The 23,810-nt window shown below is 44.3% G+C and overlaps 1 protein-coding gene across 2 annotated transcripts in view; it reads right to left on the reverse strand.

The window, feature by feature from the left end:
• Nucleotides 1-23,810, reverse strand: part of LOC138566555 (protein mono-ADP-ribosyltransferase PARP3-like) — a 238,599-nt gene that overhangs the window by 195,759 nt on the left and 19,030 nt on the right. For both annotated transcript variants that reach the window (XM_069644028.1, XM_069644029.1), the window contains one exon: nucleotides 5,152-5,277. In XM_069644028.1, coding sequence (XP_069500129.1) covers nucleotides 5,152-5,277 — 126 coding nt within the window. The remainder of the gene's footprint in view (nucleotides 1-5,151; nucleotides 5,278-23,810) is intronic.

Here is a 23,810-nt window from a genome sequence, read left to right on the forward strand (position 1 = left end):
ACACTACTGGTTATGGAGAGAAAATCAGCTAACATGTTCTCCTTGCCAGGCACAAACTCAACCTTGAAAGCGTGGGCCTGCAGGGAAGTTACCCAATTGACAATATGACGAGAGACCCCTTCAAGACCTTTTGACAAGAAAATACTCACAAGGGCTTGTGGTCACTGAGGGCCCTGGGCTCCCTTCCGCAGGAAACCCTTGAACTTATGGATGGCGGTTACGCTCACCTGGTTCCCACAGGGGCGTCGATTGGACCCGGACAGCTGCGGTCTCCACCAACGTGATGCGTAGTGAAGAGATGACAGTCTGGACTGGCCCGCCTACTCTTGTCTGCTGGACTCGTAGAAGTATTCTCCTGCAAGTGGAGAAAGGGATTTAACCTGTGGACTTTAGTGATGACCCCCCTCCCCCAACTGTTCTCGTTCTCCCCACTAATCACCTCCGATATACCCTCTTGGTAACCTCACCTTATGTTTTTAAATGATGAGCTCTCCATCCTGCATGGCATGCAGGGGCACGTAGATACCAGTTACTTCACTGGTTTGAAGGTACTGGAGGAGTTCCGGAGGAATATTGACTCCAGTGTCTATAAAGTTCAAAGAGTTCAATATGTCCGATGTTCACTCTTGTTCCATTCCCTCGTTAGGTTGCAGCTGGGTCCAAAAGAATATTGCCTGGAGGCAGCTGATGGCGTTCAGGTAAGAGTCTGTATTACCAAACACTGTCCGGTAAAAGTTGCATGAGTTTAACTTGCTGGTTTCTCTCCCTTTATAGGTGCAGCATAGAAAGATGCAGCGAATTAAAGGATAATACCTCCGGTGGTAAAGCAGGTAAGCCTATGGTGGCAAAGAGATAGTCTTTGTCGGTTTTCTCGGCTCACCTTGTTATTCCTTTGGTTTTCCCCCCAGGTGCTGGGTTTCGACGAAGAAAATGATGGAGGCAGCGCCGATTTGAAAGATGTGGTGGACTGGTGAGTATAACGCGGCGCTGCTGCTGGCGAAGCGACGCGTGCTGGAATAATGTCCTTTCCAGGCTCGGAGATGTGCTGGGTCCGGAATCAGGTAAGGAATCAAATAATGTCTGTGATCGAACCTCTTCTCCTTTCTTTTCCTTTTGTCTAGGAGCTCCGGATTCGAAGAGGGCGTGGCAGAAGACTGGATGCTGACTTGCAGACACGGTGAGCGTTACGCTGCTGGATGCAGAATAACACGAAGCATGAGCTGCTGTTCGGGCGTGGTTTAAATAGCCTCCAAAGTAGTCCCAGGTAAGAAGTTCCCCAGAACCACACCCGAGTAAAAAAATAGTCCCTGTAATAAAATAGTCCCATCCAGGCCTCACGTTGGCTTGGACTCATTTGCAGCATGGTCTGCATAAGGTAAGTAAAGTCTATGAGCTTGGCGCCTATGGCGCCAGGACTGAATCCAAACAGCCCCCAGCCGGGGCTGTTGGGGTTTTAATGAGTATCTGGATGCCTGCTCCCGGGGATGATGGACTCGATCCGGATGCCCGGGGGTAGGCATCATGACAATGGCTCACACCACACTCAGTACCTCCTTCTCAATCACTGAATAGTGATCCTCTGCCCCATTCAGGGCCCGAGAGGTGATGGCAATTATTCCCTATATGGCTTGTTGACTCTGGAGTAAGACAGCCCCAAGACCTTCGTCACTCGTATTAACCATGAGATACGTATCCATCGCTGTGTCAAAACTTCCCAGCACCGGGACACTCGCAATGGCCTTTTTTATTTCCTGAAATTCCTGTTCACAGTACTCCGACCACTCAAATATAACATCTTTCTTGCACAATGACCAGATACACACACAGCAACCCGAAAAGTTCCTGATGAACTTGGCATGGTAGTCAACTAGCCCCAAAAAACTGCATAACTTCCTTCCTATTTTTGTGGGGTTGCAAGCCCACAATCACCTCAGCCAGACTACACTTGGGTCGTATGCCATCACCACAAAGTCTGTGTCCGATATAGTCATTTTCACTCATACTAAACTTTCACTTGGTCTTCTGCAATGTCACCCCTCACTCTGCAGCTCACCCAGGACAAAGGATAGTTTCCCATCATGGTGCCCAGGAGCTTTTCCCATAACCAAAATATCATCCTGGTAAAAGTAAAGTCCTTTTACCTTCCCTAATATTGCATGCATGACACGCTGGAAAAACACTGATGCTGACACCAACCCAAAGAGCATGCGTTTGAATCTGAAAGTACCTATATGGGTGGCAAAGGTGGTGTAATCTTTGATTCTGGATGTAAGACAACCTGATGATACGCCGATCAAGTGTGCTAAAAACCTTTGCACCAGCAGATAAACTGACAATCTCACCAATGTTGGGTAGCGGGAACCTATCCACCACCACACACTTGTTTAGCTTTGCAAGTCCACACACATTCTGAAACTACCATTGCTCTTCTCCACAACCACAACTGGAGAGACCCACTCCGAAGCTTCCACCCCTATCCCTTCCCTCCTTATTTCTCCTATCACTTCCTCAGAGTGCTAGAGGGACACAGTGAGCCTTGCTTACTACTGGCACTGCCTCTTCTTGGAGCTTAATTCAGTGACAAAACCCTTTGAGGCATCCCAAACTGCCCATGCAAACATCATCATATCTGTCCCCAGGAGCAGAGACAGCCCGACTAACAGTATCAATTAGACCCAGAATCTTAGGGCCAATTACAATGTCTAAATCACTCCGCTGATACCAACCAAGAAGACAGCCTTCCTTTTCAGACACACAAACTCTAGCTCTAGTGCTTCTGCCCAGACACTGTGGCCATACATTACCCCAAAATGCCACTCCTAGTACCAGTGCTCCAGATACGTTTTTGAAGTAGTAGTATTTTACTCCCTATTTTTTAAAGTTGGGAGTAAAATTATTTTTAGGGAGTAAGAAATTAAGTCCCGTTCCCAATAGGAGTATTTTATAAGCAAGTACAAATATGTTCTAACAGAAATGTTTGTGATAAATATTTCTTGCACCTAGCTAATCCGGTACATTAAAAGATAAATGTTTACGTTTTCAGATCAGGAAATAACACGACTAGTTTCTTCCTGTAGCACTATTGATCCAAACCGATCCATGGAGCTGTGTCTGGGAGAAAGCAGGGGGACAAGCTTCTAGTGTCAGTTTCCTCTTTTTTGTTGGAAATATTTGTACTCCCTATTTTTCTTTTTTGGAAGTATTTGCCAATTTTTAGAGAGTAAAAGTGGGTGATACACCCCTTATCCGCAGGGCTGTCTAATACCACCAGAGGCATTGGCCCCAACATTGGGTTCGAGTAGTTGCATGACACGAAACCTCGCAAGCCAGGTCGCCTCGTCAATCATGATGTAATCTGACCCTGAATAAATTAGCATAAACACCCCCTCAACATTGACCTGCACCTCGGTGTGAGTTAACCACCACTCTGGGTTTGATCCCCGACCTCATTGACCAACCAACACACTCCCTTGCACTCATCATCACAGACCTCTTCAGAGCTTCAAGCCTCAATCTCTTTCACACTCTTGCAAGTAAAGTTGTGGCAACACCGTGCAAAGTGTCCTTTCTTGCCACGCCTAAAGCACATGGCATTATGAACCCATCACATCAATGAAGTATCACAATAAAAACATGCTTGGCAACTAAAATGGCTTTTTCGCTGCTTTAGTAACTATGCTGGTTTAGTAATCATAAATGTATTGATTTAATTCTGCAATATCACTTCCTGTGATGGCATAGGAGGGTGAAAGCAATGTCACTGCACTTCCTGTGATGGCACCAGTGTCAACGGTGTAGCGATATTGCTTACTACACAGGGTGTGTGATGTCAAATCCATTCTGGCATTCTGGTGAACTGATGTCACAGGATTAGAGAAGGAGGTAACAGAAAGAACTGAAGAGGTGAAGTTGAGGACCAGTAAAGGGTTAGGGGAGGAAATAGTACAGAGTAGTGGGGAGCAGAACATAGGTAAAACGGTAGTGGTGATAAAAAAGTGTATGTTTAAGAAGATGGACAATGTAGTGCATATATACACATACAAATAGGCTTTAGGACCCCTTAAAATCATAGGCTGTTAGTTAATCAACTACTATGAGAATTTTCCAAGAGATATCCGACCCTGGAGCACTGGTAGAAAATTTTTGTTAGAACATTACACAGGGCACTGTGCCACCAAGAAGAATAACCATCCTAACAGCCTACAGTTTTTTTTAGAACCTGCTTGTGAATTTTGCCCAAACCTGTGCAGCTTAATAATTAAACTCTTGGCTAACCCTATTCCCGGATGCGGCCTGACAAGGTTTAGTATGCGCCAAGCAAAGCCAAAAAAAGAAAGGATTTCACCAGATATGCTTTTTAAAGCACTGATCACTGTGCCACCACCTTTGAAAAAACACACATTGCTCTGCCATGCATTCTCACATAGGTCAACACAAATGACATACATGTGCCCAGATTTACCCAAATGCTTGGGGTAAACAATGGGGCAGGTGGGGATAAGTCTCAATAAAGGCAATTTCCAACGTCCTCAAGGTGAACGAGGGTGGCACACGATTTGCTACAGCAGTGTTGTTGGACCTGCGAGGCAAAACTTTATGATCTGATAGGTTATTTGTTTGGAAGGGCAGACAGATTGAGGGATCCCAATACCATGGAGAGCAAGGTGCCATTGGAATAAACCTGCTTTTGTAGCTAAAACTGAAACACCAATACCCCTATAGAACATATGTGTCAGAAGCACCTAGGAAGGGATTTTGTTTATTCTCCCACATGGGTATAATATGTTTAATGAAAACATACTGTGTGCCCTAGATCCACCTGCACTCAGACATACATGCACCTATAGTGCACCCAGGAACCAAAAGACGCAGAGGGCAGATCAGTTATAGGAAGGCAGAGAACTCACCACACCCGCACGCAGGTATAGCAAATTTACAGCTACTTGTGCGACAAAAGGAAGATCTTCAGGATGGCTGTCACTCCCCATATGCCAGTTGTGGTCCTGCAGCTGTAATGGCACTACTTAGTGGTGGCAGGAGGAGAGATATTCAGTGCAAGGATGGATGAAGCTCACCATACCCCACAGCGTTACCAGGTGCTTTAATGCCCCCCTAGTTGTGGCAGTGAGGGATAATCTGGATGATACTTACCACACGCCCCCAGCGATTCCAGCAGCTGTAGCGGCTGCCCTGTCCGATCAGCTGAATGATGTAAAACTTGTTGTTGTTGTGCCCAATATTGGTTTGGTTCAGCATGCAGTCATAGTCCTCATAGACCTGCAGAAGAGTAAGAGAGGCATGATGGGAAGGGAACACTGTCCAGTGGTCATCAACCATAGTGCAGAATCTAAAGGTGTGGCACCAAACTGACACAGACCTAGCTCAACGTTAAATAAAACAATGAATCACCCATCCCACAGTAGGATTTGTGGGTGAATGCAAGCAATTTGGAACTAAATAAAAAATGCATTTTATTATCACTCCGCTCACAAGCCTCTACGCAGAAATAACAACAGGAGAAGACTCAATGGTGTATGTTTTATTGTTTTTAGGGATGAAAGAACTTTCAATGAACCAAAAGAAGCCCTGTTGGCCTTCGTACGGGACGGGTGTATACACATCAAATGCAGTAGCATACAGTTTACCTGAAAGGTGAAGGCTAGCTTTAGCATATGCATGAGGATATAATCAAATAAAACATTTTTTGGTTGTAATGTGCTTTGAGATGCGCTTTATATTGGATAAAGAAGAAGTTTTTCGCCAGTCGTAAAGAGACTTGGTATATGCAAGCATATCTGTACTTGTTAAAGTGCACGTGGAATGCCATGGAATAATATGAAAGGTGATATATCGGCCTCTATTTTCAATATGCCTAAGGGACCAGTTTGCATAGAATGTGCATACTTTCCTCAGTTTTCTAAAGTCAGGGATAAGTGAATTCAAGTTGCAAGTCAAACATAAAAAATAAAAATCAATCAACACCTCAATTCTAAACATACAATCAGCACACCATTTCGTACTAGCCAGGAGTCAATTGTTGCTAGCCAATGACAAGTTGCAAGTGCACACTTTGGCCCGGGCTTAAGTGTTTTGGATTAAGAGTAATATAATGAGAGAAACTATGTATGTTAATGTATCTAGATCCACCTACTTGTTGAGTGAAGAGCTGAAAAGGAACAGCCAGGAAATGTGCCCCCTTTACTACACCTCTGTTCAATGGGATCCAGAGAGGACTGCGCAGCATATTTGTTCGAAGTCGATTTTCATCGAGTTTCTTTAACGAATGTTGTCGCAAATATATGTGGGGGTGGGTTTAGGTTAATGTTAAGTGTTGGAGTTTAAAGTGGGATATGTTTGCTGCAAAATCACCTATTTTTGAAAAAAAGAAAATTTGATTAAATCTACTTCGAGCAAATAATCTTGACCAAATTACCTAGAACCCTGTTCACTGTTAGGAAGAATTCTCATAAATGTGCTAAATCCTCTCTACCTTAGAGACCCCCAGCTCTTTTTCTGACCTTTGGGACTTTGTACTTTTAATTCTGTCTGTTTTCTGTGTTAATTTCTTTTGTTTATGGAGTTTTAGACAACTCCATAGGCATCATCTTTTTTATGTGTCACACAGCACCCTCAATGCAGTGACAGAGGGATGTCTTTTTAGACTTCCAAGGTTTAAATCCCTTCACTGGGATAAACTACTGTTTCCCAGAGAATGTAAGGTTACATTGACTTTACTAGTCTTTTTAAATTCCTAGACCCAGCACACACTATCTTCCTATAGAGTGCTGGAGGGGTTACCTAGTATCCCCTGTGTCTAGAAACTCATGTAGCAGTCAAATGCTACCCTTTTCTATTGAAATGGCTGGTGGCAGTGGTTTTACAACGAACTACCATGATTTTTCTCGACCGCAAACACAGTTAGCTAAAAATCGTGTGAGCCATGTTTTTCAAGATGGCGCCATAAGCCCCTTTGTCTAAACAGGTCCCGGTCTTCTTTTCACCATTTCTTTTTGGAAAGGTCCTTCTAGTGTTTTGGTACCTTCGTTTCTATGCCTTTGGCGGGCTTCAGGACTGAAGACCGCCTCTGGCGTCTGGGGTGGGCAGGAAGTGAGGTAGGTGCCCGAATCTCCCTGTGCTTAGTCTCCTAGGAGGCCCAAATGCACTCTGGCGTGATTGGCAGGCTGACTGTCCGGCAAGGACAGCCTCCTTGCTGGGTGAGTGGCAGCTAGGCTGGAATGAAGGGGAGAAAACTGTTTAAAAGGCGGGTCTCTTGGACTGGAAAGCAGAGTCAACCACTGTAACGAAAGAACCGAAGACGAGCTGGAAGAGGACGGCTACTGTAACTCTGGGACCGTTGGGTTGCCCGGTGAACCCTGCTGCAGGTCCGAATTGCCAAGTTCATCTCGACAGAGAAGACCCTTCAAGGATGACTTCTTCCTTTGAGTTGGTGGGACCAATCAACTCGTAAGCCACCTGGATACCATTCTCGGAGCTGGTTAGGATTAACCAGGGGTAAGGACACCAGCTTGTGTGCTTGATGACCGCTACACGAACTGGAGGCACTCCATTTTGTCAGTTTTTCAACGATCCTGTGCAGTGCAGGAGTCCCCAGATCTCCTCCCTCTTGTCCCCAAAACTGAACAGTGAGATCTGCAGGAACTGCCAGGAACCAACGTCTTCTGCTGCCTCTTGTTCTTCATATTATGGTAGTGTGCCAACCCGATTGAGAGAACTTAACTCTCGCGGTGAAAGTTTGCGGAACTTTCCCAACTTGCAGGCCTAATCAGCTTGTGACCCAACATATGATTCTTTTTCGTACAAACTACTTCTGAGAACTTTGGCAAATACTTTACCGTTTACTTCAAGAACTGCTCTTTCCTATCCAAGACACTAGTTCATTGACTTTGGCCTAAGTATATTGAACTGAATTGAGTCCTCTAGTGAACTGAAACTATTTGCACTGCCTAAGAAAGTATTTGTGATCTATTCTGCTAACTTGTGCCTTTTTACTCCCATTGAAAGTAACTGAAATGCCATTTTGCTCCTATTTCAGGGGAGCCTACTTTGTTCAGAAACTTATTGGTTTGGTATTGAAGTGTGTTTGTGTATAATATCAAGTTGCCTCCTTCTAGTGAATGTTTTCTAAATGATTGTGTAATAAATTAATAAGTGTTTTACCAAGAAACCTTGAGTGTGTCTACTTGAACCACTGCGATTGTAAAACCTTTATGCAACATCCTTGTACTGCTCACATTCCCTCTTCAGATAGGCCTGGCTGCTCAGCTCGCTACCACAAACTATGTAGTACAGACTTATACCAAAGGTTGGTTTTTGCTTACACCTGTAATCCTAATTGTATGTGGTGGTCCCAGAGGGTACTGCATGCAATTCTGCCCAACATTCACCTTCCGCATTTTGAAAGAGACTTAGTACAACGCAAGCGCTAGATGTATAACCTAACCTCCAGCTGGGGCCACACACTTCCTGTCCAGGAGGGGCACACACACCCCCCAGGCTCCAACAGCTTTTACCAGATCCTCACATAGTTCTAACAGGTCTACTTTAAACAGGCCAACTTGCTCTCACCTATTCCCTAACAAACCCTCACATTGCCATCATCTATATAGCCCCCAACAGAATTCTCCTACGACTCATCCATCTCAGCACTTTTAAAGTGACCTTCGCATGGAGAACCCTGTATACAAGCAGCAAACATAACATAGCACAGCATGGTTCCACCTCTGGTTCTTCCTCAGTAACTTGACTTAGGATGGCCAAATGCCTATTAAAGCAAATGGCTTGAGCCCAGCCCATGTTTCCTTTCAGAACCTCAAACAGGGCTTGACTCAATCCCAAACCATCTCTTCTCAGACACCTTTGGCCATCCCATAATAGCCTCCTCAGTCGCCATTACATACCCAACAAACCTACAAATTAACAAAGATCCATCCTTTCCATTCCTTACAATATACACTTCCTCACCCTGGCTTTGTACATCATGGCACAATCCTGTCATTGCACCTAGGGCGTCATTAGAACGGGCACGCCTCTGGATAGAACCCCAGCGACCCTGTTCAACTTCCTTGCTTCTCACTGTCACTTTTTACGAGAGGGAGGGCATCCTTCAATGAATCTAGATACCCAAATGATCAGACACAGGTCCACTAAATGTTGGTAGCGGGCCTTCTCCCGGCTAAGGAGACGCTAGGGCACTGGGTGACTATGGGAAAGGTATTAAGAGCTCTGGTTCCACTTGGAGTGGGGTGAAGAATGTGAGGTATGAATTAGAGGTAGATGTTACTTTAAAAAATAAATAAATAAATAAAACACAGGTTTTCCTACTCAAGTTACACCAATCAAATCTCTAACTCTAATGCTGCAGCAAAGTTGTTCATTCGCGCTCTCTGCAGCCAACCCTTCACTTAGACACATGGGTCCTTCAGAAGCTTGCCACAGGATTTGGGAGCAAGGCTGTTGGGCCACCCAAGGATGGGTCAGGAGAGTCTGGCTCTGCATAAGCAGGCAGTGAGTGAGATTCTGAGGCAAACCAGTCCCAGCACAAAGAGACTGACTAATGCTGTTCTTATCTATTGCGTCTGTTAGGGAGATTTCTCCACAACCCTCTGGTGAGGGAACTAAAACCCTCAAACCCAGAGGTCTTCAAACTGTGGGGTCTGATGCCAGATGGGGAAATAAAAAAGTGATGTGGGATGAGATATGCACGTTTGCGCATATCCCATCCTAACATGGCACCATCGCCCATGCTCAGTGTGACCACAGAGTGGCTAACCCAGGTTAAAGATACGCTGGATGCGCACGCTCGGTCCCTTTCCATCGAGCATGCTACCAGGGTGGATTTTACTGGGCTGGCTCCTCCATAAAGGGTGAGAGGGGGGCCAAGACCCGTTGGGTTGATGCCCCCTCACACATTACGGACGAGCCTCTGCGGGTGGGCATTAACGGCCAGGTCAGCCCCTGCCAAGGGGTTGAAAGCTATTTGCACCCCAGGCTTTACTAGGGAACGGATGATTTTCGTTTTTTATTTTGATGGGAGACAAGCTCAGCACGAGCCATCTCCCGTCGGAGAAAAAATGTAATTGCCATCCCAATTAAAATGGAAAAGGGACTAGGTATCTTTTCAGATGACAGTGGCCATAAAAAACATGTTCCAAAATGGCCACCGCCATTCAAAAAGACACCTAGTCACTTTCCTATTTTATGCCGTTGGCGGTGAAAGCAATGTGCCCGGGGAAGGCAGACTGAGATTGGTCAATCTGTCTTTACTGGGTGCGAATGATTGATCTTGTACAGGGTCCATTGGAGGCCAACCTCAGTTATGTCCACAGTGGCTAGGTCGTCAGCGAATGTCATGTATAGGAGATGGGAAATACCCAATTTGGGTGCGAAATTCCTGACCCCTACAAAAGCAGAGGCGACAACAAGCAACATGACTGAATCCTTTATGTGGCTTTATACGAGTGGGGAAGACCCCCCCGACCCCTTCTATCAAGTTGTACTTTAAGTGGCGGGTCCTTGTTTAGGGATATAAGATGTAATAGACCAGAATTGATTCCCAATTACATGGGAAACGGACTGGATCAAAACCATTGAACAGCAGACAAACTATGTGTGCATGAAAGATTATGCATCAGGAAACAAGGCCCTAAGTGTAATTCCGAAGTATCTGAAAAAATTCCCATGCCGAGGAAAAGGCACATTTTCCTAAAATTCAGACTGAACTTATTTCACACGATAGAGATTAAAAACAACAGAAAAACGAAGGGGGAGAGGATGGATCGAAATTGTAGATTGTGTAACACCGAGGTAGAGATGCTAAAACATCTAAAGACAGAATGCCCGAATCTGAGGGACCTAAGAACTAAGATGATGGGAACGGAGCTCAACAAATTTTCAGCATACGGGGTGGAAGAACTTTAGAATAAAATACAAGAAGGAAAGGACAGGAAACTTACCTTTGCAATAACCTTCTTCCTGGAGGAACTGGATCTCTTATTAAAAGAGATAGAGAAATGAACAGGGTGGAGGTTGGAATGGGATTATTCTTTTTTGTTTTTAAAAAGTTTGCAATAAACTGAACTAAAAAAAATAAAAAAAGAGATTCAAATTTTCCTCAATTCGCAACATACAATTCTGTCACCAGTCGATCAAATGCCAAAGTATAATCTATGTATGTGATATAGTAGGGGCCCATAGGATATTTTCCTTTTTATCCACAAGTTTATACAAAGTCCATTACGGGAAGTGGACACTTATCCTAAACCCAGTCTGATACTCTGATGAAGTGCCTTTCTTGCAGGGTTTCCATCTAGGCCCCATTTTATGTATAGGAATTCTAAGAGCTTCAGAACAAGAGGATGGTAAACGTTTCTTTTGGATGATGTTATCAAGTGGATGTGTTAATATATTCCCCCCAGAGATCCAGATCATTCTTTGGGACCAAATACGCCATAAAATCTGGGCCCGGGGCTCGAGATGGCTTTTGCCCCAAGAATATCTCCTTAACATATGTTAGAAAAAAGTTAAAAGTCCAACTCATATTAACATGTTCAAAGACTGCAACATCCTTCCTATTGATCGGAGCAAAAGGCAAGCCAAAAGTCCCTCCATACATTTTCAGGGATCGAATTTACAGAGGTGAACTCCAGCTGTTCATCCAAATTATTAATTATGAACCAAAATCGTTTGGAATTTCTCGTTTTTCATTTGCCAAGCATATGCTGCCACTGTTGATGTATTCTTCAGAGGGTAGCTAGAGGAACAGCCTAAAACGTGGAAGGACTTGGGGTTTAGGCAAGTTATCAAACAGTGGGGGCGTCCTGCCACATGTGTTTTTGTGATGACTCACATTAATCCAAGTAAGTCCTTTATGACTTGCAACCAATTTCTTTGGTTGGGGCTTCCATTCGTCTGTCCCATACATAACCTCATCTGAGATGACTATCTGCTAGAATAACTATGCAAATACACGTGCAGATTTCAAGATCCGAGTGCACAGCATGTATTCATTAGCTGGTAAGAGCTTTTCTTTTCTTGAATCCATTATTTTTACAATTTTCTTTAAAATAGAATAGTACATAAACATCTAACAATACATTTGACACATACAGTGGTGTGTGTAAATATAGCAAATATGTTCATGAACAATCCTTTGTGCTCTTGTGAATAAAATTACAATCAATACACATAATCACATATATAAATACATATATGAATTCCTTGCAACTCCTACTCTGATTTTAGAAGTCTGGGTTGCTGACCGAGACATGTTTGTTATATATCCTCTCACTTGACCTTTTGGGGGGTCAATTCGTCAGACAAAAAAAAGGTGATCAGAGCCTAAGCTCCTTAAGCTAGTTTTTCAGTACTTTAATTTAAAATAAAGAGTACTATTTGTCTCACTTCTTTCCTAAGTGTTAGTAAGAGTTTTGTTATTTCTGTATCACAAACAGTCAGGTCCATTCCAAAAGTGGCTGCCTCGCAAGTCCAACCTGCACATTCCATGGTCATAATTTTCACTAATTTAGAAAAACAGGAAGCTCCCCTATCAGTTCTACAATATTGCCTTCTAGGCTATCTGGGTCACTCAGAATCGTATTCATTTTTCATTTGCCAGATAGACCAATCTATTTGGTTTCCCTGGGGATTCTGGACCACCTCTCCAACATTGGTTTCGAGAACTCAAAATAAACCTGAAGTCCCAAATAATGGATAATTAGAAGTGATCACTCACACTACTACGAAGAACATTTAGACTTTTTACCATGGAGAATAAATAGGCAGAAGCAATGACATAATCCAGCGTAGCCCCAATGCCTGATAATATCCAGTATACTCTACCGGTATGTCCCCTTGCAGCCAGCCATGAATCATAATTATATTCCAGGTTGCCAGCAGTTTCCAACCATTCCCTGCTCAATCGATTAACCAAATATTTTAATACTGCACCCGCTATATCTTGCTCAGATTCCAAAGGAGAATCAGACCAAGATCTCATTTTTGGGAGGCTCTTTCGCATTTAAATCTCCCACAAGCAAGAAGTCCAAAAAACACATCAAAATACACGATCTTTAATAAATCAGTACATCATGCATTAACTGAGATGCAAGGCATCTATCTGGTGGGACATGGATACTAATAAGCAAGATTTCAGTAGATCGTCATAGGGCACATGCAAGTTGGTGGCCTGCTAAGGCAGCTCTGCATGATCCATTCCGCCCACCACGCAAAGTCATGCAGTGAAGTGCGACTGCACTGGGCAATCCAACTGTGGCATAAATGCAGACACACCCCCACCCAATCGGGACCAAGAGCACCTTTGGAAGTATGCCGGAGCGTTGGGCCAGGGGAACAGAGAAAAGCAGGTGACCTGTAGCAGGTGAAAGCACGGGGCCATGATCAGCACGGTGGCCAATGTGCTCTTCTCCGAAAAGTCAGTGATGTTGCATGAAAGAGTGCTGAAGGTGTGGCAGGGAGCGGCTCGCCAGCACAGACAGGCGTCTAGGCTCCATTGCCGGTGAAGGCATGCAAAGGGACCAGGGCGGACCTGTGGATTGTATCTCAGACAACCCTGGCAAAGTGTAGGAAAGACACAAGGACAGCAGAGGAGGGGGAAGGGATGGGAGAAGATCATCCCTGTCTCTGCAAGGAATTATTACAAGACAGGACCCACAGCGTAAAAGTAATGTTGCAAACGCACAGGAGCATCAGGCAGGAATCGGTTGCAGAGGCGGCCGGACTAACCTTGTAGATAGCAAGGGTATCAAAAGAAAATTAAGGCAGCAGGTCCCGATGAGAGTAGGGAAGAGAGCCGGATGTGACATTCTAGCTGTAAGAGATTTGTAAAAGGTGCTGGCCTTTGGTAGCTGAAGGGTGTCATGCATAGGGACTAGGGAGAGAGAAGAGGTGGCTCAGCGTGATAAGGAAGGTAAGGAAATAGATCCTCTGGCAAAAGTGAACGCCGGACCACTGAAACAACAAATTGCATATATGCCTCAACCAAGAGGAAGAAAATACATGCTCATGTAGACCAACCAGGCTCCTCTTGGAGGAGCAGCAGAACGGGCTGATTTGGATTTAAAGAGAGTTGAGGAACCAGTATGGGGTGCAACTGATCTCACAAAAGCGGGGCAGGAGTGGAGAGCTGGATGTGTTGCGGCATGCAATCACTCCAGCCCTTTAAGAGGTCTGAAAGGGGGGGGGACCTCTATGGAGGAAGGTCACACCTCAACTCGGAGGCAAATGGGGAGAAATGTCTACAAAAAAAAAAAAGGACATTTTGGACATACTCAAGGAAATCAACGCCCTACGTGCAGATGTACAAGCCTCCAACACTGAGCTTAAAGAAAGGGTGGATAAAGTAAACTAGAAGTGGAGGTCCTTAAAAATAACCAGTTCTCAAGAGACTCGATTGCAAAGAGGCCCACCTGACTGACTTCGAGACACGAAAGGAGGACCCATACTCGCAAATTAGATGATATGACAAATAGAGAGTGGCAGGCCCAGACCCATTGTCGCCAAACGTCATTACTGCCAGAAGATCCTCATCAAGAGGAGAAAAGTTGGAACACAGTATGAGGGATCCAAGGTCTGCATCTTCAAAGACTTATTAGAGATAACTTTGAGCAGATTGCGAGACTGCAAGCCCTTGGCCACATGAAGTGGAAAACATGATATTGCTGCAGCTATCCATTTGACTTAGTTTGTGAAGCAAAGAATAGAATTACGAATGTGGAGGACATGGAGCAAGCCTTGAAGCAGAAGCAAAGGGCTCAACACAAGCCCCCCTAAAAGAATTTAAAAAACAGGATGAAACAATGGGGTCAGCCATGTGTCCAGGACATGAGGAAAAAGGTGAATGGATCAGGAAAATTTAGGAGGATGAACACACCATCACCAGCGTTGTGTGTGGCCTTTATTTATGGCATGTGGGGGTCTTCACAAATGCCTTTGAAAAAGGATTGGGGTGAGTAACAGGTTTGAAACCAGCATATTCAATAAGATATGCAGAGTTGATTGAAAGGCGTGGGAGGATACTTCCTGCTTGAATGGGACGATGGAGATAAGAGGAGAGGACGGAGTGCATTCACACGTCAATATGCATCACATAGTGTCTGACGTTGTTCAATTGACAGCTTGGGATCATCTCTCCCTCCTGTGAAAGGTCAAGTCCTTCCTCCCTCCAGACAGCTTTATATCCACCGTTCAAGCACTGGTCCTATCCCACTGGGATGGAGCAATGCACTCCTCGAAGGACTCCTCCTGTCATCCTACCGTGAGCCGCACATCTCATCAAGGGTGTACCCAGATATGACCACATTACCCCGGCCCTCATCAACCTTCACTGGCTCCCAACGCATTCACAAATCACCTTCAAGTCTTTCTGCATCATCTATAAAGGCAGTTGCCCTCAAGTCACCCAGCTACCTCGCAGAGAAACTCAGCATCTCCGGTGGACAGTGCACCACCAGAAGCCAGGACACATGCAGATTTGAAATACTCTGCTGCAAAAAAGAAAGGACCAGAAAACAAGCCTGCTCCGTCTATGCCCCAAAACTATGCAATCTCCTCCCTGTCGGCATCAGACTCGCCCCCACGCTCCTAAAATTCAGAAAAGAACTCACAATCCCCCCTCTTCAAGGAGTCACTCCTCAACAACTAGGCCATCGTGTCTCCCCTTGCGCCACCTAACTTGGTAGATGCCGCCACCCCTCTACTCCCTGCCACCCATTACAGCTGTGCCCCTCTGCATACTGCCCCCCCCTGTATATCTGTTCTGTTGTTACCACTGAAAAGCACTTTGTTATGCATCTGTAATGTTGTACACCTCTATAAAGTGCTCTGTTATGTATCTGTATTCGCGTATACCTCAGTAAAGCACCCAGTTGCTTCTCGGAGCTAGGTCCGCGCTTAATAAATACAATAATAATAATTATTGATGGTACGGCGCACACACCGAAAAGTTTAGTCACTAGGAGAAAATGGTAACCAGTTGGAGGTGGTCAGGTACGGCCTACAAGGTAGCCCGGATTGACCTGCCAATCTCAGGCCAGATTCAGTTGAGAAGTACCTGATGAAGTTGAACATGAATGGATTTAGTTGGGGTTTGGTTGTAAAAGTTTCATAGTGGGGATTTACGGTTGTTGTGACCAGTGCTAAAGTGTGCACACAGGCATTCTGGTTTAAGAACCTCAGGGAGAGGCCTGGGAATTGGAGACCCTTTTTTGCACCTTACATGGTAGAGATAGTGACTTTACTTTGGCTACGTTTAATTTGAATGAGCAGAACTCACAGTGAAAGAGATTCTTTGTTGGCTTGAAAATGTAGCCAACATGGTTTATCCATAATTTTTGTATATATGACTAAAAGAGGGACAAGATTGGAAGGTTTACGAGGGACAGATTGGTTATTCTTAGTGGGCCTCGTGGGTGACTAAGCAAAGTTTATTTTACAAAAATTTATTTATTAGTTGTACGCCGTAGACATCATGGTGCCCACAAGAAAACACAAAAAACAGGACACCAGATAAGAAAAAGGACAGCCATACCGTAAAGGCATTTATGTGCCCGAGTGATGGTCTTAAACTGTATTTTAGCAGCCACAGTTAGCCAGCGTAAGTCTTGTCTAGATTCAGAGATGTAGGCTCTGCAAGGGATGTTTGTCACAATGTGAATGCTATCTTTGCTAGCACCGCCAAAAGGGCATTGCAATAGTCGATCCTAGGCAAGATAATGGCCCGGACCAAGATGTCACAGTTTTTATTAGAGACAAAAGCATGAATCTGTCTAAGGAATCTCAGATGATACTGTGACATTTTAACAACATTATTAATATGTACATCCGCTCCAACAGAGGATTCTAAATAGATTCCAAGTGCTTTTACTACATTTAGAACAGGCATATTGCAGTCCTCAATAACAAAATTAGAATAACTTGGATCAAGTTTTGCTCTGACCAGAGAAGATCCAAATATCATGAATTCTGTTTTGCTGCTGCTTATGCACATCCAGTGGGTGGACATTCAGCGTTTGATAGACTTGTATATAAATGTTAGTCTGAGTCTATTAAAAAAATTATTGTCCAGTTCCAAAAACAACTCAGTGTCATCAGCATAGTTCGTAAACTGCACTTTCATTTATATAAGCAGGACACAAAGCGGTTTGACGTAAACTTTGAAGAGAGCAGGAGACAAGCATGCCCCCTGAGGGACTCCACAATAGAGTACCATCGTCAGGAGGCACTTGTGATATAAAAGGGTGAACAACGCTGAATGATCCAACAACACCAATAGCCCAGACTTTCCCCCATGCATAATGTCCAACATGTGAGTAGGCAAATGTAGTAAGCAGCTCTTAGTGCTGTGGTAGGGTGCAAGCCAGATTGTCTCCGATGGAGAATAGAGAAGAGGTCCAGATGTTCCTGCAACTGTGTGGTAGCCATTTTGTCGATTATTTTGAAAAGAAATTGGACATTGGTAATCAGTCTCCAGCTCCCTGGGATTTAGACCCACTTTTTTCAAAAGGGGGATAGCCATAGCCTCCTTTATGGCATCTGGAACCATAATATATGCGAAGGTGGCATTAAAAAAACGTGTGAGAAAAGGGGCAAAGGTTTTCATGCTCCCTAGGATGAGCTTTGATGGAACGGTATCACCAGAACATGTGGTGAGGTGCATCCCTCCAAGTGCCTTTTCCATATCAGCCACAGTCTAGCTTTAAAATAATTATGTTTGGGCTGTGTAGGGATTCCCTCGGCTTCCAGTGGTCTGTGCTGTGTACCAGTGGACAGGTCATTCATGATTTTCATGTGGGCTGTACTAATTTTGCTTCCAAATGCTTGCAGAGTTCTAACACAATCTTCCTTAGTAGGGTGAAATATTAGGGTTGAACCTTGAGTTTCTCAATTGTTTTAGGACCTCAAAGAGCTTTGAAATTGTTTTCAGCATTAGTGATTTGCTCGCCAAGAAAGATTTTCTTGGCTTTGTAAATCGCCAGCCTGTAAACTTTTTCCTGGATTTTCCATGCTGCTTTATTTAGATCGGTCTCAGCTTTAAGTCAAATACATTCAGCCTGACTTTCCTTCTTTTTGAGATCATCCAATGCGGGTGTAAACCGCTCTTATGGCATAACCCATCACTTACAATGTTATACTTCATAGGGGCTAGATGGTTCTGCATTTGGGTAATACACGTTATATGAGGCTGCAAGTACACACTGGGTGTCCGAGTCCATAGTGGAATCCATGAGAGTACCAATACACCCATTGAACACGCTTCAACTTTTTAAAAATGCCTACTAGAGACTCTTGTTTCTCAGGAAGCCGAATCCAGAACTCAACAATAGATGGTCAGACCAGATACATGGTCTAGTGTTAGTGATATCTATATAAACGGTACATGCAGCCAACCAGTCTAGAATGTTTCCTTTGATATGGGTAGTCTCATTATTATGAGAAAGGATCTCAATATTGTTAATCTTTTGCTCCAAAGTTATTGCTTCCTTATCAGTGGCATCTCCACACCACCCATTCACAACACCTAGCAACAAGGTTCCACAATTTGGTTTGTTTAACAGAGCCAACAAATGACTTAAATCATCATTAAAATCAGGCATATCATCCAGAATTAACGAATGAGAGAACAGGGGTTATCACCAACACCAATTGCCCATAGTTTATGTGATGAGAGATGGAATCCAAAGTTTTCAATAACATCATTAGTACCCTCCTCAGTAACATCACCCAGAGGTTCATCACTGAGAGCCAATGTAAGATATAGCTCATTCGCTGTATGGGGCAAAGAGGAACCAGTTTGAAAGCAACAATTAACGTGTTGCGCCCAACTAAGGAATGCTTCATGGGTTAATACAAAGGGCCCAGAAAAGGCATCAACAGAATCCTCAGAAGAGGCACTGATAGGATCTGCAGTGCCGTTCGATAAAGCTTCCCTCTTGAATACTTGGTCAATGAATAAACATTTCGATGTTGGCAACTATATTATGGATAAGCAAATACCCCAGAACCACCTGGCTGGGCAGCAACAGCTACAGTACTTAAAATTAATGTATTTGCTGACAATAGCCTCACGAGCAGCTTTTTGTGTGGCTAATAGCAAAGTGGGCGCAGTATGATGGCCCATGGTCACAAAATGACTCATTGCAAATCTGTTAGGGCAGACAAACAGTAAGCCACCTACCGAGCCCCCTGCCCCGAAAACAACAGAATAGAACAGATTGAAAAAAAGCACACAGTTCATTCAGGAGATGCCCAAACCAGCCACATACCACACAAGGGTCAGGTCATCGGTCTCCAGTCACAGACAAGCCGGGTCAACACCAAGTCTTCCACTTCAACCGAAGGCCGCCTCACACACTTTTACACTAGCGGCACAGCAGGAACCTCTAGAGGAAACGACCCACCACCATGACAGTGAGTGTCAAGTCACACCTAGCAGAATGCTTCCGACACTCCGGGACCCAGGACCCGAGCAAGTCGCAAAGGTTGGGTGGGTACAGGGTCAGACTGAACTGTAAATGTCTCGGGCACCAATGAAAAGTGGCCCACAGTTGCAAATGGCCTTTTGTGACACTGTTTGAATAGCACCCAAAGAGGAGGGGGGGGGGTGTTTTGATATAAATGTGAGGCAAATTTTGCATTTTAAAGAATATTTATTTGGCAAAACTGGTTAGAACTATTAGCCACACAGTGAAGTAACTCATCAAACTGGCCCACATTGGCCAAAACAATGCCCCACTTTGACCCAAAAAGCAGCCCACACCAGCATTTTGCGTTTTTGGTTCAGACATGTGCCTATTGTGCTGTAGGCCAGTCCAAGCCTGGGTGGGGATCTTAATCAATAAAAGAAGAAAACATGATTCAGAATCAGGACTATTAAGAAAGTGCCCTAGGTGAGGTTTATTCTGGTCAAAGTTCTAATAGGAAATATGATGGTAACACTGGGGTTGGTATATGGCCCCAACCAGAGACAAGGGGAATTTTGTGAGGAGGCACTTTGAATCATCTTGATGTGGGCGGAGAGACGTCTGCTATTGGCGGGCAGGAAGGGAGATCTATCTTGTGTATCACAGCTAGATTGGAGTTCAGAAAAGCGAGGGCACAGTAAACCTGCGACTTGAGGGCAGCAGGTTCAAAAAAAGCCCTGGAGCATTTTTTTTTAATGGTAGTTCTGTACAATATACCCAATCCCAATTAGAAGACCTACACATTTATTTCATCCCACACAGACAATATACACACATCCGGTCAGATCGATTCAAATGATACGCTGGTCAGATCACAATATGGCAGTGATGAATGAAGACTTAAATATACGAACGGGGGTTAGATGCAAAATGGCAGTGTAACGATTCACCCATCAGAGAAACAGTGTCTGAAGACAAGTTAACAAAAGAGATGACCCCTTTCTTTGAACTCGGTGACACAGGAGAGGTGACCACAAGCACGGTCTTGAGGCGGTGAAGGCTACATTCAGAGGCCTGTTAATAAAGAAAGTGGCTAGGAGGAAAGAATATGTTTGAGGCGAAACTGAAGAAAGACATTCAGAAACTGGAAAGAAAGGCTTGGGACCTGGGAGACAATAGTAAAGAGCCGACAGCAGATATATGCGTGAAAAGACAGGAACTAAAGGTGCTCCTTATGAGGAAGATTTGCAAAAGTCTAAAGAGACTAAAGCAGCGCTTTTATGAAAAAGGGGATAAAGCAGATATTTTAGATCCAAATAGATTGGGGAGACTTGAAAGGGGGTGGCAAGTATTAAGGATCCTAATGGGAGAGTACAGCGTAATCCTAAGAATATTACTGCATGTTTCGCGGCTCTCAATGAGAAACTGTACTCGGAATATGGCCATGAAAGGGTAGGCGACACCAGGGAATACGTAATTTAAATTATAGAATCGATCTCTGGAGGTGCGCTAGTCACCGCTCTATGATTACACATGCAAATTCCAAATATTAGGTGAGTTCCTTGGCAGCGAGAAACAAACAAATCCCTCAAGCTTCCCACAAAGCCTGTGAAATGAGCTAATGGAGTGAAATGGTTCGGGAGAGTGTCTCGTGCTCAAAGTCCAAATCTTATTCAAATAGTGCTTGAATCCATCCTAAAAAAGCTCTGAGATTCTATTTAGCGATGAATTATGTTTATCCTTCCAAATTTGGCAAAGCTTCCAAAAAACAGGCGACACGTGTTTCGACCCCTCGCCGGTTCATCTGCACCAAAAACAGGGACCTTCTCGCCACATCTAAAGTAGTTGAGGCTTCTTCTCTCCTGCAGCCGTGTCTCCAGTTCGGGAGCGCATCTATGAGGGCAGCAGTCCATGGGCATTCCATGGGCTCTTCGTCTGCCACGGCCTGCTGCTGGGCCCCGCCTTGCAAGAGGACGTCTCCCCTCGGAGCAGATTTCTCCAAACTGCCTTCATCTGGGATTGGCTTTGCAGTACTTTCTCCCTGCGGCTAATTAGCTTTCTCTTTCTCTCATGCTGCTTGTCTGGCCTCTTTATGCTTCAGACTGAACCAAGATTGGGCCAACAGTTGATTCTGTGGTTTTATATACCAGCACTTCAAAAGGTTCCTGCACACAATTGTCTTGCTCAATTTCCATATACCCAACAAACGAATGGGACTCTGTACCAGAGGGAGGAGGAGGAGGAATAATTGTTCCTGGGGATTTTTTGTCCTCTAAACTAGGGGGAGTCGTCCCCAGTGGGATCCCGCTTCCCCTGTCTCCTGGAGGATGTTAAACAAACATAAAAGTAGCAACCCAAACAGCAAAGTACAGCAGTCCAAAACAAGGGGATATCCAATCAAAGTTCTACTCAAATATGTCTACTTTAATTAACACCACCATATGCAAAAATAACTAAATAGAATACACTACAAAAACCCACCTTTGTAGAAAGAAGGCAGAACTACAAGAGATGGAAGGATACCTCACTCTGGTGAAACAGGGGTAATATGGAAATCAATAACTAAAATGTTTGTAAAAGGATATGTCTTTAGCGAGGAAACAGATCACATGTGCCCTAACCAATCTATAGGGCCCAAAGTTGGACCACAGGGCAGTCAGGAGTCAATATTAACTTCTGGCTGTTTGACAGCTTCGAATCAAGTGTCTTGGCTTGTTCAAGCAGTTTCGAAAAAAAAATCTGTGGATGCAGTGTTTTAGACGGGAAGCAAAAGTTGAGTCAGGGGTAAGCTGAAGTTCATTGTGGTTCGAAGTAGCGTACGAAGAATGCAGATCGTGAAAGACACCAGCGTCGGTTTGGTGGGCAGCAGATGGTTCAATGGCAAAGATGCTGGTGACTGGATTTGTAGCTCAAGACAAGATGGTTTGATCCGTCGTTCGAGGGGTACTGTTTGATGAAGCCACCAGGGTCAGTGACAGGATAGCATATGCAGTGATAAGCTTCTAGTTTGAGCCGAGGCAACGACATGGTCAGCTGACGAGGTGCAGCAGTGAATTAGTTTGAATGTGTGGTACAGCGGTCGAAGATGAAGAGAGTGCCAAAGGCTGCACCAGAGGGTCCTGTTGGTAACACCAGAGTCGAACACTGTTGGAAGCCACCACGAAGCGGTTTCGATGAATTAACACAGAAATTCTGGCTGTTCTGGCTCCGAGGATGCTGAGAGTCTCAATCCACGGGCAAAGGGACAGGAATGGTCCTTATTCTTGTTCTCCCAAACACAGGGAGGCTGGAAAATACCTGCAGAGACTCTCACCTGCAGTGAGGTCCTGGGTACTGTTGTATGTTCTGGTTTATTGAGAGGCCACCGTCAACACAGGAGGTTCCTTCCCTCCTAAATCAAGGGGTCACCCAAAAAAACTGCTTAACAGTTTTGTTATTGACTCTCCTCTTGTCCCATATGCCACGTGCCCCTCCCCACCTGTGCCACCAATGAGCCAAAAACCAGGCCGGTGTACAGAAAAATATAAATATTTGAATTATATGTTCAGACAACCACAATAAAATGACACACACCACCTTATCCTTGGCACAAAAAAATTAACTTCTGCATATAGGCACTTTGTTTACAGCAAAATGGCAAAGATTACAGAATACGATTTTAAATTCAACAATCACAGTTTCATTTTGAACAAATATCACACATGGCACGTACAGCGCTAGATATATGGGGTTGCACTGGACACTTGAAAACTTTCAGTTTTGAGAACACCTTGAATTTTAAATAGCATTTAAAATGTCAAAAGTAATAGATAGAAAACCCTGTTTGGAAACAAACACATTCAAAGGAAATGCAGGGTTTTGTAAAAATTGAATTGGGATTTTTCACTTTAGAACAAAAGCACATTCACGACAGGGTTTGGGCATTTCTGTTTTGGGGTAAGGAACCCCTTCCCTTAAAGGAAGTCTGGGGTTGAATGGACAAATAGGATTACCCAATTAAATTACAGTCCATACTTTAACGCACACTGGGAATGAGCTTTGTTAATTTCCAGTTTTAACAAAAATCACCCCTATGGTGTTTTGACAAAGGGAATTAATTAAATTAATGTTTTTAGTTAAATCTGCTAAGGGTCTACACGGTTGCTTCAGGACCCTCTCTGGTACAAAGCAGTTCTGGTCACAGCACAGGCACCATAGGCCCAGTCAGCTTTTGGGCTTCCCCAGTTGGTCTCCCTCTTGCAAAGTCAGGGAGAGGTCTCAGTATGACACAATCCTAATTTCAATATCGGGGAGTGTCCTGTAAAATTCTCACACATATGATTGGTCATTTTTTTTCCTCTTTACGCTCCCCACACCACCCAGTCCAGCCTCTGT

Source organism: Ambystoma mexicanum, chromosome 2p, assembly GCF_040938575.1.
Source record: "Ambystoma mexicanum isolate Mex_15411 chromosome 2p, UKY_AmexF1_1, whole genome shotgun sequence".
Taxonomy (NCBI): domain Eukaryota; kingdom Metazoa; phylum Chordata; class Amphibia; order Caudata; family Ambystomatidae; genus Ambystoma; species Ambystoma mexicanum.